The sequence below is a fragment of the Neovison vison genome, chromosome 8, assembly GCF_020171115.1.
Source record: "Neovison vison isolate M4711 chromosome 8, ASM_NN_V1, whole genome shotgun sequence".
NCBI classification, from domain to species: Eukaryota; Metazoa; Chordata; class Mammalia; order Carnivora; family Mustelidae; genus Neogale; species Neogale vison.
This window is the reverse complement of record NC_058098.1, coordinates 137578831-137597447: the sequence shown is the minus strand read 5'-3', so window position 1 is coordinate 137597447 and position 18617 is coordinate 137578831. Positions and strand designations below refer to the sequence as shown.

Genomic DNA, 18617 nt, shown 5'->3' with positions numbered 1-18617 from the left:
ACAGCCAAAAAAACAAAACACAACACAACAAAAAAAACCTCTATGATATGTGAATGTTGTGGAGGATTCATCTAGAAAGTGAAGTTTTCCTTTATACTATGTACTTCCTTAGGATTCCTGCTACCTATTTTTCCACCTATGAACAAGAGCATGATGATAAAAATGATACAGCTGTGCTACAGTAAAAATATAATTTTAGTATCTCAAAGTATGTTTGTTTATATTAACATATATTCTTATGAAGTAGATCCTTACTCTATCCCTCCATCCTGACCATCACTACCTCAAAATTTCCCTTCAGTATGTACTGACTTCTCACATCTCAGCCCTTCCTAACAAGCTCCTTTGCCTTTCGTTACTCGTCACCTGTAATCCATTTCAGTTCGAGATAACCACAAAGCAGTTGTTCAGGTGAGAACACTGAACAGCTTTAATACCCCCAGTCACTTACCATTTTTGTCCGTTAAATTAAAAAACTGCCAGGTGAACTAATGTGAAAGTTTTAATTAGCTACAAAGAAAACCCACATGGTGTCTCAACCAACAAAACACGACTCACAGAATCATGGTGGGATCTGGAGACCAATACAACCGTAAAAAATCGACTTTGAACACTGGGAAAATATACTGTGATTCGTACTTAATTACTAAACTGTCTTATATGTCAACTTCCGTAAGGCAAAGAATCTTAAGACTTCGTAAGCTTACACAAATTGCACATCTTTTAATGTATGTCCATCCTAAAATCCAATCTCTTCAGAAAATCTAAGTAAGGGGGGGGAGGCATAATTGGGTGATGGGCATTAAGGAGGGCACTTGATGTAAGGAGCACTGGGTGTCAAGCGCAACGGATGAATCACTAAATTCTACCCCTGAAACTAGTAATAAAGTATACGTTAACTAAATTGAATTTAATTTTTTTAAAAAAGTGTCAGTTGAAAAAAAAATAAGAAAGAAAATCTAAGAACCCTCTACTTCCTGGGCTCAAAACTGTTCAAATTGGTCACCCCCGGTAATTTTTTTGTTTAAAATGGCAAGGAAGTCATTCAAGCAGTATCAAAAAAGTTGGCCTGGTAGGTTCAAGCGCCCCCTCCCAGCAGCCCCATAAATTGCAATTTAAGTAAGTTACACGCTTACAAAGTCGCAAAACCCAAGTCCAAGATGAGTTCTCCAGTCACCGCCTTCCAACCAGATTACTACATAAAGAACCTCCTGCAGCAGAAATTCTAGTTCGCTCCTTGCAGAGCCAGAAAGAGCTGTGGAGCTTTGGGCCCTTCCTATCCGCAGCCCCCATCCCCCCCACACACCAAGTCCCGTCTTTGGCAGAACACCTTGGTAGGGCAGGGACCTGGACCACATCTCCCTCCCCAGATACGAGGCAACACCACCCCCCCTCGCCGCTTTCCAAAACACACTCCCCGAACATCAACTCTGGAGGCGGACCCGTCCCAGGCCCTCAGTCACCACCGGGGGGCCCTGCCAGTATCCCTTTCCCATTCAGAAGGACAAGCCCTTCTCCCTGCCTTCCCTAACTCCGACAGCCACACCCCCTTTCTGCACCGAAAACTTTGGGACGCGCCACCGTCCAATACCCCGCCCCTAAACACCTGAAAGTTCTGCTCCCCCGCTCTTCCCCGAAAGCAGCGCGCTCCAGGCGCCCGGCCGGCCCTAAGCCAACTCTCCCGGGTCTTTACCGAGTCGCTCCGGGGAATCGTCCGGAGGTCGTGGCGCCAGCACGAAAGGAACCACGCTGGTCAAGAAGAGGAGACACTGCCTCATGTTCCCGGCCCGGCCACCGGCTCCACCTCTCTAGGCAGCCTTTCGCCTGACGGGGGCTCGGGACACTGCTCACATTGGGAGAGAAGGGGATCCGCCCGGCCCTGCCCCTCAAGCCTTTCTCCTCCCGCGCCGCCTACCGGAAGACTCTAGAGTCCGGCTCTAGGCCCCCGGAAGTGCAGGGAGCGCTCCGAGAAGGCGGCTCAGCCAGCTTCCGGCCGCCGCGGACCCCCGCACCGCCCACTGCCGGAAGCCGGGCGCCGCGCGGCATGCCGGGAGCGCCTCGCTCGCCCCGCCCCGCGCCGGCGCCCCGCCCCCTCACCGCCCCGGGGTGCGGCCGGCGCCTGCTCGGACGCGGCTCGGAACGTCCCGACTCGACCCATCGTGGCCTCGCGTGTGTCCCCGGGTGACCGCCACGAAGGAGGCAGGAGCTCGGGAGTAGGCCCTCAGAGGCGCGTCCTCCCGCCTCCGTGGTCTGGGTCCTCCTTCTGGTTAGGATCCCCGTTATCCTAGCACCTTGCGCCCGAGGGCGGACGGGGAGGGGCGCCTGGCCCGTTTTGCTCCGGGGGACGACCCAGCCACGAAGCTCTTGGGACGCAGGACAGCCGAGGCCCTGCGCCTGACCTCGGAGAAGCCCCGTGCACGCGCCAGCCTCCCGGACCCAAGTGGAGTGTCCCGCCCGGCTGTCCGCGCCCAGCGTGCGGCCACCGGCGGCGTCCGTCGTAGCGAGCCCGGCTCGGCGGAGGGAAATGATCGCGAGCTGTCTGCGCGCGCGTTTTCTTGTCGGCCCCGCTGTAGGCAGGGGGTCTGCAAACTCCACAAAGATTCCAGAACCCCAGCCCTAACTGCTCATCCGGTGAGCGCGGGGGCCAGACTCTTCGGCCGGCTTTTTACAAAGTTCTGCTTGCTTCGTGTAGCTTCGGCTGGAGATTTCCCAAAGCAGTTTGTGTTTTGTTTTGCAATCCTTTCCATAATTTTAGTTCGTGTAGTTGAGTGAGAGTGTTTATAGTACTGAAGAAAACATTCTAACAGCGTTGGATGCTTATTGCTCTTTTGGCTCAACTAAGATTTATACAAGTAGTTCATAGCACATTTTCCACTTAAAAGTGAGTGCAACAGCCTTTTCTCCACTATGAAGTGGTAAATTGTTAGGAATAGGATGTGTAGCCTTGCTCGGTGAACTTTCGAGGCTAGTTCCTGATAAAATACACAAACTGTGGTTTAAACAGGTTCATTGTGGCTTGCCTCAGTAAAATCTCAGCATCTTTCCAACAGTTCTTACCCATAGTTACTGGCTTTGCGTTTTTGGCTTAAGTGAACCTGGTACGTACATCTGAACTATGCCTTCATTATATATAAACACGTGGCTTACCTAATGAAAACGTAAGCAGATTTCATCTCTGTAAATTGCACACAGCTTTTAAAAAAAATTGTATTCCTTGGGGTGACTGGCTCTTGATCTCAGCTCAGTTTTGTTGTTGTTGTTTTGGGGGGTTTTTTTGTAGAAACTTTTTTTTTATAATTTCAACTGACTAACATACAATGTATTAGTTTCAGAGGTAGAATTCAGTTATTCGGCAGTTGCATGTAACACCCAGTGCGCATTATACCATGGGCATTAAGGAGGGCGTATCACCCAGTTACCCCATCCCTCCACCCACATACTCTCCAGCAACCATCAATTTGAGGTATGATTAAGAGTCTCATGAGGGATGCGTGGGTGGCTGTGTGGGTTAAGTGTCTGCCTTCAGCTTGGATCATGATCTCGGGGTCCTGAGATGGAGCCCCACATTGAACCCCCTGCTCAGGACAAAGTTGGCTTCTCCCTCTCTCTCTGCCCCTCCCCCGCCATGCTCTCTCACCCTCTTCCCTCTCTCTGATAAATAAAATCTTTAAAAAAAAAAAAAAAAGTATCTTATGGTTTGTCTCCCTCTCTGATTTCATCTTTTTTTTTTTTTTTTTCTTCTCCCTTCTCAGCTCAGGTCTTCATCTCAGGGTTGTGAGTTCAAGCTCTGCTTTGGGCTCCAAGCTAGGTGTGGAGCCTACCTAAAAAAAAGTAAGATAGAAGATTTTAAAACTGTATCAATTGTATCTCATAAAAATGTGACCACTGTATACAATTTAAAAACACAATTAGAATATCATCTCCCGAACATCCAGGCACCATACTCTGTAGCTTGTAACTTTAGTAGATCCTAGATTATATTCTTTTGGTGTCTTTCACAGCTCTAAGGTGTCTTGCTCATAGGAGGCACTTAGCTGTTTAATAAATGCCATTTTTAATTTTTTTAAAGAAGGCTCCATGCTCAACATGGGGCTTGAACTCATGGCCCTGAAACCTAGAGTCACATACTCGAACCAGTGAGCCAGCCAGAAGACCCAATAAATGCTGTTTATTTAAAAGTAATGTTCTTGATCCATTTTCTTATTTATATCCAGAAGTCCTAGATTTTCAAGGATAGTCCAATATGAAGCAGTCTCTCCCATTTACAAGTACATACTCAAATTAGGATTTCCGATTTGAGATTTGTCTTTTCATTTATCAGCAGTCCCTATCTTTAAGATAAATTAACACCACGTGGGAGAGATAAAGGACAAGAGGAAAAGAAGAGGGACACACTGGATAGAAGAACTACTAGTCCAGCGATCTTCAAACATTCTCTTATCGCCAAAAGAATTGATCAGGATGAAATTTGCAGCATAATGTATAATGTAAGTACATTTAAAATTGAAATTATTAGAGGTTGTTCTTTTAAGTTTACCAAATAGGATATAAATATCTGAGAGATTTGGTAGCCACGGTGGTCACCAGCCCCCACACAACTCCCCCCCACACACACAATGATCCCTGCTTCTTGATATTTGCACTCTCGTATAGTCAGTCTCCTAACACATTGGACCAATAGCACAGAGCAGAGGTGATCATATTTCACTTCCAAGACTTGAAGAGACTACTTTTTCCATCTGTGGTGCTCTCCTTCTTGCTTGCTTTCTCAGGTCACTCAGTGGAACATTCAGGAAGCCTCCAGAGAGGCCCACAGGAATGGAGATCACCATCTCACAGCCAGCAAATACTGAGACTTACAGAAGACTACACGAGTGAGCTTGGAAGTGAATTCTCCAGCCCTAGGCAAGCTTCTAGGTGACATCAGTTCCCCAACCGAACAACTTGGCAGCAACCTCTGGGGACCCAAAACCATTCCCTGATTCCTGACTCTCAAAAACTGTAGGAGAGAATAAATGCTGTTTTAAACTACTACGTTAGAAGTAATCTGTTACACAGCCACTATCATCTGCTTAAAAAACAAACAAACAAAAAAACCAGCCAGGAACACCTGCTTGGCTCAGTCCGTAGGGCATGCAACTCTTGATCTCAGGGTCATGAGTTCAAGCCCCATGTTGGGCATACCACCTCCTTAAAAAAAATAATAATACATGAGCGGGTTGGCTGGATCCTAGGTTCCTCTTCTTTTTTTTTTTTTTTCTTTTGAAGATTTTATTTATTTATTTGACAGACAGAGATCACAAGGAGGCAGAGAGAGAGAGAGGGAGAAGCAGGCTCCCCGCTGAGCAGAGAGCTTGATATGAGGCTAGATCCCAGGACCCTGAGATCATGATCTGAGCTGAAGACAGAGGCTCAACCCACTGAGCCACCCAGGCGCCCCCTAGGATCCTCTTCTTAACACAAGAAGTGGTTCTTTTAATTTAGGATTCAATAAAGGTAATTAAAAGATTCTTGGGATTCACCAATCTCATGCTATAAAATGAATTTTTTATCATTTATATACTTATTATAAGTGAACTAAAGAGTAAAGTAAATTACAAAGAGTAAAATATTTACAATGATTAAACACCTATCACCACATATGATTGCAGAGTTAACTACCAGATCTGTACAAGTATTGATAAGATGGTATAAATGATCAGAGAAATAGCTATTTGGTTCTGGCTGAGTTTGGGCTTTTTCCCTGTCATCCTAGCTCTCTTTCTCTTATTAGCCGCTCTCTGTCCTATTCTAGTCCTGCCATAACTTCTAGATGAATACTGCCTTTCTCCCTCCATTTCTAAAATGCAGATTATTGCTGCATCTGTATGTTGTTGTTTTTTGGTTTTGTTTTGCCAGTGAACAAGTCTGTGTGAAGCTAGCACTTCAAGAAACATGAGCCCATGGGTGCCTGTGTGTCTCAGTGGGTTAAGCCACTGCCTTCGGCTCAGGTCATGATCTCAGGGTCCTGGGATCGAGTCCTGCATCGGGCTCTCTGCTCAGCAGGGAGCCTGCTTCCTCCTCTCTCTCTCTGCCTGCCTCTCTGCCTACTTGTGATCTCTCTCTGTCAAATAAATAAAATACTTTTTTAAAAAAAGAAAGAAACATGAGCCTATTCATAAATCTCCATCCAATAACAAACCCCACTGCTGAAATACAACTATCTACAAAATCATTGACCGAGAACTCTAGTTTCTGAGATTTTAGTTCAGAAATGGTAACCTATTTCAGATTCTTTCAGAAAGAAAAGTGAAAAATAAATCATGCGTGGGGCAAAGCATAATATGTGAGGGTCCTCGCCAATCAACAGATGACTCTTTTGCAAATTTTTTAACTGGGAAAGGAAATAACCAGGCCTAGTTGAAAATTGAATAATATTCCCCCCCCCAAGTTCAAAGAGAAAAGGAACCCAGCCATTCCATTGAAAATATTATTTCAAGGAGATTCACTTATAAAATTTTAGTAACTGTTTCAATCTCTCTCTCTCTCTCTCTCTCACACACACACACACACACACTTTTTTAATGCCTTTTTCTTTCATTTTTTTAAAAGATTTTATTTATTTATTTGACAGAGATCACAAGTAGGCAGAGAGGCAGGCAGAGAGAGAGAGGAAGGGAAGCAGGCTCCCCACTGAGCAGAGTCCAATGTGGGACTTGCTTCCAGGACCCTGGGATCATGACCTGAGCCGAAGGCAGCGGCTTAACCCACTGAGCCACCCAGGCGCCCCTTAATGCCTTTTTCTTATCAGGCATCTTTATCACAGGATTCTTTGCAGCCACTCTCTGGACATGGTGAGCAGAAAAATCACACCTCCTGTATATTGTATGCCGTAGAAAATAGGAAGCTGGGTTGGTTCTTTTTGTTCTTCAATCCTTTCTTTTGCCCTTGAGATCTCAGAGTAATTAAGCTGTATGAATAACTAAACATAGACAGTAGACTGGATAAAGAGAAAAAAAACCAAAAACTTGTGGTTTGAAATGACCTCAGATCTAAAGTGGCCACAAGTTATTAGTTTGACAGGCCCCAGAGAGGAGGCCATTGATTTCCCTCAGATTCTACAGTGGCTAGTGACCCTCACTGAAAATCCATTCTATTTAGCACTTTTTAGCAGAACTCCATTTGTTGAATGTTTAAACTCTGGCAATTCTACTAGTATTTTAAGAATAATATCCCCAAAGGTAATGAAATCATTATCTCGAAGACTGTCATGTTCATTGCACCATTGTTTACAATAGCCAAGATACAGAAACAACGTATTTATGGAGAGACGGATAAAGAAAATGTGGTACAAACCTACAATGGAATATTATTCAGCCTTAAAAAAGGAAATCCTGCCATTTGCAATAACATGAATGAAATTGGAGGACATTAAAGCTAGGTGAACTAAATCAGACACAGAAAGATAGATACTGTCTATGTATAAAGTCACTCAGTTGTATAATTTTTATCTTTTAAAAAGTTTTTTAAGATTTTATTTATTTATTTGTCAGAGAGAGAGAGAGAACAAGGAGGGGGAACAGCAGGCAGAGGGAGATCAGGCTCCCCACTGAGCGGGAGCCGATGTGGGACTTAGTTCCACATCTTAGTGGACTTAGTCCCTGAGAACATGACCTGAGCCAAAGGCAGATGCTTAACTGACTGAGTCACCCTGGCATCCCAAGATGTATAATTTTAAAAAGGTAAACTCAAAGAAGCAGAGAGTAGGAATGGTGGTTGCCAGATGCTGGGGTGGAAGGGGTGGGAATGGGACATGTTGATCAAAGGCACGAACTTTCAGGTTTTGTTGGGTTTTTTTTAAGATTTATTTACAGAGAGAGAGAGAGAGAGAGAACACATGAACAGGAGGAGAGGCAGAGGGAAAAGGAGAGAGAATATCCAGCAGACTTCCCGCTGAGCACAGAGCCTGACATGGGCCCAGTCTCAGGACCCTAAGATTGTGACCTGAGCCAAAATCCAGGGCCAGACGCTCAACCAACTGAGGCACCCTGAGTAAGTTCTGGGGATCTAATGTACTGTATGGTGACTATAGTTAATGATACTGTATTCTATACTTGAAATTTGCTGAGAGTAAGTGTTCTTACTATACACACACAAATGGTAACTGTGCGAGGTAGCAGACGTGTTAAAGAGCTTGATGGTGCAAATTATTTCACAATGTATATATAGGTATATCAAATTATCACATTGTACATCTTAAATATACACAATTTTTATTTGTCAATTATACCTCAGTAAAGCTGGGGGAAAAATTATACCAAAAAGACCCACATTGTACATTTGCCCTCAAAAGGACTTATATTTCAGATGAAAGGTGCGTAGAAACAGAAACACACAAAATGTGATACCTTAAAAAAAAAAAAAACCTGGACACATGCATTTTTTCATATTTTTTAAAACAGAATTTTCATTTTGGAATAACTTTAGATTTACAGAAAAGTAGCAAAGTTCATACACAGTTCTCACACACTCATCACCCAGCCTCCCCTAGTGTTCACATCTAACATAATCATAGCATTTGTCAAAACTAAAAAGTTAATGCCAGATTTCATAATTTTTAAGATATTGTGTCTTTTTGTGGCCTTTCAAAACAGTGATAAAACACATAACAAAATTTACCATTAGTGACAGTACATTCATAGTGTTTGTCCAACCTTCTCCACTATCTGGTTCCAGAACATTTTAATCACCCCAAAGGAAAATTCCATACCCAAATCACTCTCCATTACCCACTCCAAGAACCTAGCAAGCCTAATTGGATCACACAGTTTGGCTAATCATAATCTTTCTGTGTTTCCCAGTCCAACCATGCTGCATTTAGTTACACTGACTTTTTTTTTTTTTTTTTAGTAATCTCAAACTCATGATCCTGAGATCAAGAGTCCCATGTTCTTCTAACTGAGCCAGCCAGGTACCCCCAATGTCCCAGTAACACTATTTTACTCTTTAGGTTTCATAAACTGTTTCTAAATAGTTCATTCTGTAGAGAAGCATGAGTTAATTTGCTTAATTGGTTTTCAAGGAAATTGTCTAGTGTGATCCCTCACTACCTCCCCTCTGCACTGCTCTAATAGCTTCTGATGTGACTTTCTTGCCTCCGCTTGCTCCCTACCAACACCCCAACTTAACTAGGTTGGGCTGCCTAAATGTCTTCTCCTCGTGGCCTGTTTCTTGCTGCTTTCATCATCCATTTGTTTTTTTCTTTTTTTTAAGTAGGCTCCAGGTCCAGCAATGGCCCAACATGGGACTTGAACTCATGACCTTGAGATCAGAACCTGAGCTGAACTGTTGGAGACTTAATCGACTGAGCCACCCAGGTGCCCTTATTGTCCATTTGTTTTAACTGCCTTGTTGTCTACTGACAGTATCTCACTTTCTCCATCAGAGCGAAAGCTCCAAAGGGAGGGACCCTGCTGCCTTCCGTAGCAAGTAACACTGCTATGCATAAGGAAGTCAATGGTGTTTATTAAATAATGAATAAGTTATCTGACATATAGCCAGATGTCTCAATTTCCCCATTTTAATCAAACAAATTAAGTAATTTAATGCTTGTAGTGTGTAGTACTGTGTCCTCCCAAAAAGATATGTTCAAGTCCTAACCCCCAGAATTTTCAAATGTGACCTTATTTGAAAAGAACATCTTTGCAGATGTAATCAAGCTGAGATGAGGTCATGCTGGATTAGGGTGGGCCCCAAGTCCCATGACTAGAGCTCATGTGAAAGAGAAGCCACACACACACATGCACACACACACAGAGACACACACAACATATGATGAGGCAGAGGCAGAGTTGGGAGTAGGGGGACCTGGCTGGCTCAGAGCGGAACATGCAGTTCTTGATCTTGGGGTCATGAGTTTGAGCCCCATATTGAGCAGAGCTTACTTTAAAAAAAAAAAAAAAAAAAAGGAGTTGGAGTGATGCAGCCCCAAGCCAAGAAGGTCAAGGGTTGCCCAAAACTACCAGAGGCCAGGAAGGGGCAGGGAAGGATTCTCTTCTAGAGCCTTCAGAGGGAAAATGGCTCTGCCAGCTCCTTGATTTTGGACTCTGGCCTACTGGACTGTGAGAGAATAAATTTCTGTTGTTTTGCGCCATCCAGTTTGTGATTATTTGTTACACAGACCTCCATGGAACACAGGGGTCGGGGCTGGGATGTCTCCTCCCCTTTACCTTTTCTTCTGCAATTCCTCTTGCCTAGAACGTATTTCTGGCCATCAAAAACTTAACTACCCTTGGGGCGCCTGGGTGGCTTAGAGGGTTAAGCCTCTGCCTTCACCCTGGGTCATGGTCTTAGGGTCCTGGGATCAAGCCCCCGCCTCAGGATCTCAGGATCTCTACTTAGCAGGGAGCCTGCTTCCCCCCTCTCTCTCTGCCTGCCTCTCTGCCTACTTGTGATCTCTCTTTGTGTCAAATAAATAAATAAATAAAATCTTAAAAAAAAAAAAAAAAACCTTAACTACACTTCAGTGGCCAACTTAAGATACTGATGTAGATTCCAGGTCTCCTGGACCATTTTTCAGTACTTTTCACCTTTGGAAGATTCATGGTAACTGAAAAAGAGTAGGCAGAGAACAGTTAACCAGGGGAGTTTAGGAGACATTTTTCTGCTGGACACAAAGTATCTACCAAACCATGAGAATTAGTCAATCCCCTAATCCAAACCAAAGTGAAGCTTTCATGCAGATTTAATTAATTTCAACATTATTCAGTATTTCCCCCCAGGGTTTTTCTAAATACTGTGTCATTTTCAACCATGGCAGCCCTCCTATCAAAAGGTGCAGAAGGACAAATGTTGTCTGGTCCAGGAGCTATGTCTCATCCTTTGTTATACCATAATTTACACTTTACCTCTAGTTTCTGCTCTGTTCTTTGACAACTTCATTATGGCTAAGAAAGGAGGGTATGGACTTTGCAGCCACACAGTCTGGGCTTGAACACTTGGCAATTGGACAAGTCACCTCATGTTTAAAACAGGGAGTTAAGGGTCGCCTGGGTGGCTCAGTGGGTTAAGCGTCTGCCTTTGGCTCAGGTCATGATCCAGGGGTCCTGGGATGGAGCCCATGTGGGGCTCCCTGCTCAGTGGGGAGGCTGCTTCTCTCTCTTTCTCTCTCTCGTGTACACATGTACTCTCTCTCAAATAAAAATCAAAAAAATAATAAAACAGGGAGTTAAGAGAACCAGCCTCATAGGGTTTAAACGAGAGGCCGGTGCTGTCTGGGAGGGATACAGGAAAATAACTGTAGCGTTTGGAAGCAATTTGTTGGGGTGGCAGCATGATCAAAGGAGAAACAAAAAAGCCATACATTATGCAAATATTTGGCCTTTCAAAACCATTTGGACAGAAGGATGATGACAATGACAGGTAGCCGCAATGAAGGGAATAATTTTACATTTTCTTCTACTCCTCCCTGTCTTCTTCTAAATTTTAACGGTAAAGCTCTTGTGACTTAAACATCATTGTTCAACTGATTCCATGCTCTCTAAGAATCCCTGAGGCCAGGTCACCTGGGCCGTATGGACCCAAGCTCTTCGCTTCTGTTCCCAGTTGGGGGAAAGCTGTCCCTGTCCTGTCTATACACCATTCAGAGAAAATGTGTTTAGTGGGCATGGGGACTGACTCCATTTAAGGAACCTTGGTTCATGAATCTGTTCCCAGAAACTAAAACAACTGGTTAACAGTCTTGAATGATTTGTTCTTTGCTTTGGGGAAAATTCCAGTTGATTCTTGCTTGAGGGTAAACAATACAATTCACAACAAACTCCCACATTTTTTGACCTAGCCCAGTAATTTAATCTCCTCACCCACTTGCCAAAAGTCCTAAGAAGTAGCTGTGTGCCTAGCCTCCTGCCCCTTCCCTCCCCGTGGCTGGCCTGCTGGTAGAGAGTGACTTGTGAGTCCTAAGATAACCCAGACATCAGGCAGCAGGAGACTAAGAGGAAAGCAGCAAAGCTGGAAGTAAGTAGGTCCTGAACGAGAAGTGTCAGGATCTTAGGAGAGAGCTTTTTACACCTTTAAAATAACTCAATGATTTTCCATAAACCATGCCAGCTGAGGGGCAGAGAAGAGGAGCCCCATACACAGTTGGTGCTCAATTAAAGTTTATTAAAGAGAGAAACAGGGCGCCTGGGTGGCTCAGTGGGTTGAGCCGCTGCCTTCGGCTCAGGTCATGATCTCAGGGTCCTGGGATCGAGTCCCGCATCGGACTCTCTGCTCAGCAAGGAGCCTGCTTCCCTCTCTCTCTCTCTGCCTGCCTCTCTGCCTACTTGTGATTTCTCTCTGTCAAATAAATAAAATCTTTAAAAAATAAAAAAAATAAAGAGAGAAACAAATTTAGGCTCAGCGAGTTCTGGCTGATTAGGAATGAGTCTGTTCTTTTTATACAAAAGCAGACTTTTTTTTACCTAACATGTGTTTTAGGAGAAAGAGGTCACAGGGCTGGGGGTTTGTGCTGCTGACTCCTTGCTCTAAGGTGGTAACACTCCATGTGAATGGCGTCCTGAGTTGGGCAGTGCACAGTGCACACATCTGACCATGGCATCACTGCAGGGAGCCAAGAGGTCAGGGTCTGGGATCTTGATCAGCGAGCTATGCTTATAGAACCATTGTAGCATCTAGATAACAGAAAGGAGCACTCTTGTTTTCGTGCCATTCAGATTGTCCACGAAAACCAGCAAGAACTGTTGGTATAGTGGTGCCTCTCTCCAGTGTGGGAGTTCCTTTTCTATTTTTGTTTTTAAGATTTTTTTTTTTTATTTGAGACAGAGAGAAAAACAGAGCACAAGCAGAGGGAGAAGCAGGCTCCTGGGAGCGTGATGCGGGACTCAATCCCAGGACCCCAGGATCATGACCTGAGCCAAAGGCAGACGCTTAACCAACTGAGTCACCCAGGCGTCTCCAGTGTGGTAATTCCTTAATTCTGATCTACGTGATCACTGCGCAGTCCTGTACTTTGCTTCTGAGGGACGGATCACACCAAAGAGCCAGAACATTAAGACTTGCAGGGGTGGGTAGGTGGGGGAACATTACCTTTTATTTATTGGCTTACTCAGAATGTAGACCAGATAAGTAAATTCATTCTGCATTACAACACTAGCTTATTTCTGGCATCATGTACAGACCTTAATACTTCATCAGTATGACAATTTAGTTATATATTGACTTATTTACAGTCTGCATTATTCTAGAAATAATTTCAAAGCAGGTATCCATTAAAAATTCTAGGTAGATGGGTGGCTCAGTGGGTTAAGCCTCTGCCTTCAGCTCGGGTCATGATCTCAGAGTCCTGGGATCGAGCCCCACATCAGACTCCCTGCTCGGCGGGGAGACTGCTTTCCCCTCTCTCTCTGCCTGCCTCTCTGCCTACTTGTGATCTCTCTCTCTTTTTCTCAAATAAATCTTAAAAAATTAAAAAAAAAATTCTAGGTAGGGGCGCCCGGGGCTCAGTGAGTTGAGTGTCTGACTCTTTGATTTTGGCTCAGGTCATGGTCTTGGGATCCAGCTCCGTGTCAGGCTCCATGCTCAGTGAGGAATCTGCTTCAGGATTCTCATTCTCCCTCTGCCCCTCCCACTGCTCTCTCTAAAATAAATCTTGAAGAAAAAAAAAAAAAAAAGATTTTGTCCTCTCTATTAAAAAAAAAATATTCCACAAGCAAACAGAAAACTGAAAAAACAAACCTCCAGTTAATGACATGGATGTGATTTTTAAATCTACAAGGGGCCCTGGTTGTCCTCTAGTTCCGTGAGGTTTTCAAGCCCCCCCTCTTTTTTTGGGTTGTTGTTACTTTTAGCGATAGCTCTCTCTCTCCCCAAAAGGAATCTTTTGCAGAAACAATGCAAAAATCCATTTTATATAGACCAAAGCAGAGCCTTTGGAGCTGAAATACTCACAAAACATCTTCATAGAATCCCTAAGCCTTCCTGAAACTTCCAGAAAGAGGCTCCAGAAAGAGAAAATCTAGGGATTTTCTCAAAGTCCCCAGAAAGTTAATAGCAGGAATAATAGCTCAGGCCTCTGATCTCCAGTCTGGGGGTTCTGTCGTTTAAACACTGGTTAACTCTTTAGACGATTCCTAAAATTGGGTCCCAGCTGAGATGAGTTAGGTTTTGATTGCCAACTGTAGGATGAGCGTGCAGTCCAATACTGGTAGTAACAGGGACATCCACACAGCACGGTATATGCAAAAAGAACATCTGGAAGGCCAATTATTCACCAGTTGTCACCTCTGATGCCTTAGTAACAGGGCAAAGTTAAGTGCTTTACGCAAAATTAAAATGAGTTTTGGGAGACACAAGAGGGTACAATGTTCTCTTTATGCAGTTAGGAGCTCTCAGCTCCTCGAGAGGTAGGGGGATATTTGCCCTTAAGATTCTTCTTAAGAAGAGAAAGTTAGGGGCACCTGGGTGGCTCAGTGGGTTAAAGCCTCTGCCTTCGGCTCAGGTCATGATCTCAGGGTCCTGGGATCGAGTCCCACATCAGGCTCGCTGCTCAGCAGGGAGCCTGCTTCCTCCTCTCTCTCTCTCTCTCTGCCTGCCTCTCTGACTACTTGCGATCTCTGTCTGTCAAATAAATAAATAAAACTTTTAAAAAAAAGAAGAAGAAGAAGAAGAGAAAGTTAGGGAGGGCAGCCTAATTTGGGTTTGTAATCTCTCTTACTCTGGTTTAACCCCTAAAGAATTGAGGAGAAAATGATTAGTATTCCATTTCTACCTAAGAAGTAACATCTCCCCAGAATCATCAGGAACCTTCTTCACTTTGAATAACGTGCAATGGGTTTTCTCTAGCTTTACTCCAACAAAACAAGGTTTTGAAGGACGAATGAGTTTGCTAGGTAGAAAGGGAAAGGAAGGACATTCTAGTCATAGGGAACAGTACTGATAAAGATCCACAGGCACAGGGCACATCTTGATGGGCCACAGTGAGGCACACAGTACAGCTCAAGATTTCTTGCCACATAATCTGAACCTAAATTTAGTAAAATAGGAGACATTCTAAGGGAACCTACCCCTGCTTCTGCAGCAAACCTATGCTCCCTCCCAAAAAAAGAGGTGTGCTCTAGATTAAGAGATGAGAACATTGCCAACAAACACAACATGTGGTCCCTTTCTGCACCCAGATTCCAACAAACCACTAGAAACGTATTTTTGAGACAACTGGGGAAGCAGGACCATAAACTGGACTGGACGATGCCAAAGCATGAATGTGATTTTGTTGGGTGTGAAAATGGCTGTTATTAACAGAAAATGCTCTATTTTTTAAGAGTTGCACACTGAATTCTGTAGTAGTAAAAATACAGAATGTCTGTTATTTGCTTCAAAATACTTCAGCAAAGGATAATAAATTATTTAAAAATAAGGATGCCTGGGTGGCTCAGTGGGTTAAAGTCTCTGCCTTTGGCTCAGGTCATGATCCCAGGGTCCTGGGATCGAGCCCCACATCGGGCTCTCTGCTCAGCGGGGAGCCTGCTTCCCTTCCTCTCTCTCTGCCTGCCTCTCTGCCTACTTGGGATCTCTGTCTGTCAAATAAATAAATAAATAATCTTAGGAAAAAAATAGAGAATTAAAGCAAAATGATATAGTGGCATGAAACACAGTACGTTATGGAGACATCTACCAGATTCCTACTATTGCCTAAACCGGGTCCCTGTTGTTTTGTTTATCTGGGAAAACATCTGGCATGTCATAATCAAATACTGACTGCATACAAGATACATAAATTACTGCATCTAATCCTCTAATAATCCTTTGAAGCATTATCCCTATCTTACATATGAGGTAGTGACTCACCCAAGGTCGCAAGATTGAAATCCAGAGCCATTTGACTTCACCTTCATAACAAACACCTGAAGAATTTGGCAAAAGTTCGAGACCTCTATTAGCAGGTGGTAAAACCTTCTAACCAGCATCCTATAATATGGAGATCAGACTACTTTTCCACACTTCTGCAGGCTGCACTCATGTCCCATGCCCAAATTCAAGCCATTTCTGCTAGCACACTCCACACGTTCCATTTATGGAGATCTACTGAGCCACTACGTGCGACATCGTTTTGGGTTTTTGGTGTCCGAGGTGTTCATGACACACATCCCCTCAGACCATACACTTGAGAAGTGAAGCCAGCCCTTTTAGATCATCAAATCCTATCGCCAAACACAGGACTGGAAACATACCAGGTGAGCAACGTCCTCATTATTTCATCTATTAGAAACTTAGGCAAAACTTGCAGAGCTCACTTCGGGATCTCTGTCGCCCTACAGGAAACACCCGTGGCGCAGCCTGATGGAGCTTTCTAATCCTTTTACTATAGCCCTGCACCTTAAAAAGCAAATGAAATACGTAAGCACAACACTATATGCCTACATATTAGTTCTTCTTTTAGATCTTTTAAAAAGAGAAGCAGAAGGATTGGTGAATACATATAGAGGAACTCAAGTGCTCTACTTCTAACGGGAATATTGGGCCCCCAGTTTGACCCTGATGACCCACAGAACCATTAGTCAGCTTACATGATGCCCTAACAAGTTTCTAGGCCTCCCGCCCATTGCTGAGATACATCCCTGGCTTCCTGCCTCAAGCTTGGGGGCAATTTCCCATCAATACTAATCTCCCACTAACACCTAATACAGACTTCTGGCCTCACGCAGCACCCAGACCCCTGGCTTCCTTACCTGTGTTCTTAAGGATAAAGTCACTAAGTTTTCAACATACTGTTGTATCATGAAATCTCCTTGGTCAGGTTAAGAGTAAAGCTGTATTTTATATTTACTTTTAATAAAAAACTGTTGACCTGGGCAATGACTGGGGGCCGAGACAGAATTATCCAGTCTCCGTTGCTCTTCTGCATATACAACCCAATCGATTTCAGTTGCTGAAAGGATGACCCTCTCATTCATCAGCTTCAGGGGAGCACAGATCTCAAGTGTCCTGCTCCGCCCAGAATCCCGTTAACTTTGTACTTCCCTGCTGTTAAATAATTGTTCAAGCTTCCTTAAAGCAATGGTTCAGAATTACCAAGCCCTGACCAGCATCAGCACCGCTTTGGAATCTGTTACAAATGCACGTTATTTCCCCCACACCCACTGAATCAAAAACTGTTTCAGCACGTCCTCCAGGTACTCTGGCTGCCTGAAGTTGATCATTACGACCTGGAGCCACCATCAATCACTTATCAGTTAACTCTTGAGAAAGGAAGGCATTTCTATATATGCCTACTCTCTGGGTCTTGATTTTTCTAATTTTAACACAATGACCTCTCCCCATTTTATTCCACCAGAGAATGCTAATTAGAAGCAAAACTACTGCTTAATTTTTTTTTTTTAACTTTGCATTCCCAAGTTACACTGTCATTTTCTTTTTGTGTCTACGTCCTTGAAAATCTAGGGCAATAGGTCTGTTCAAAGTGTGGTTGATTTTCTGAACCACCAGACTGTTTTCATTTTATTAGATCTTTCCAATTCTGAAATTAGGCTTCTGTCCCATGTAAGTGTTGCACATACATATATTCCACAACCCTTTACCCTTGGAAATATACATATAGGCTCATGGGCAGAACAGGTGTCTACCGTTCATTGGTAAGAAAACTGAAGCTGAGCGAGATTAAGCCTACAACCGGAGGGTGGCAGAGTTGCAAGTTCTAGGACGAGTACAGTCCTTGCTTGGCTCATAGTAGGTATTCAATAGTGAATGAATGAACGGCTGAATGAACATGTTAGTTAGACCGTTTGACTTCTAGGCTGCTACTCTTTCCACTTAGGTCACACTGTCTTTCATATTATGCAACTGTGGGAACAGACAAGTCTTGGAGGAGTTAATCTGGTCCCATTCATTGTCCCAGCTCTACGTTGCCGTGTTGCCAGCAATCAGAGAACACAAGTCTTCAGAGATCTTCGCAGTGAATCCTCCAAGGTTCTTAACAAGTTCCAGAATAGCTGAAAGAACACCCATCTGTCAAGGACAAAATGGCCAAAATGTAGGGCCTTCTCTGAAGACCCTCAGGTCTAGGATGGAGAAAGAGAGTGAAGTACTAAGTCCAGACGGTTAAAAAACACCCTTGTGATGTCGGCTGAAAATGAGAAACAGGAGGTCTAGTCTCCGCCAGGTGTCTGAGTTCTACAAGTCAGAGAGTATTATTGAATGAATGGCACATATTTTTTTAAAAGATTTTATTATTTATTCATGAGAGACAGAAGGAGGGAGGGAGGCAGAGGGAGAAGCAGGCTCCCCAGAGAGCAGGAGGCATGATGTGGGACTCGATCCCAGTATCCTGGGATCATGACCTGTACTGAAGGCAGACGCTTAAGCATCTGAGCCACCCAGGCTCCCTGAATGACAGGTTTATTTTTACAATAAACGCCAACTTCCAGGGTACACAACCATGCATACTCAGAAATGAGGTTAACCTGAGCATCACTGAATCAGCTTAATTCCTTAATTCTTCTACATCAGCGTCGAGGTTGCCCTCTAAGTTAAATTTCAGTTGGCTTTAAACCTCTTCACGTTTTCACCAATGACATCTAGGAAACAACGGTAGGCTGTCACAGAAAGAAAACTGACCTTTTTCCCCAAAGATTTTATTTATTTAT

At 43.8% G+C, this 18617-nt stretch overlaps 1 protein-coding gene across 1 annotated transcript in view; it reads right to left on the bottom strand.

The window, feature by feature from the left end:
• ADAM17 (ADAM metallopeptidase domain 17) overlaps positions 1-1940 on the bottom strand; it is a 52510-nt gene extending 50570 nt beyond the window's left edge. Inside the window, exon 1 of the mRNA XM_044262096.1 lies at positions 1694-1940. Within this exon, the coding sequence (XP_044118031.1) occupies positions 1694-1778 (85 nt within the window). The 5' untranslated portion in view covers positions 1779-1940. The remainder of the gene's footprint in view (positions 1-1693) is intronic.
• Between the last annotated feature and the right edge of the window lie 16677 nt (positions 1941-18617).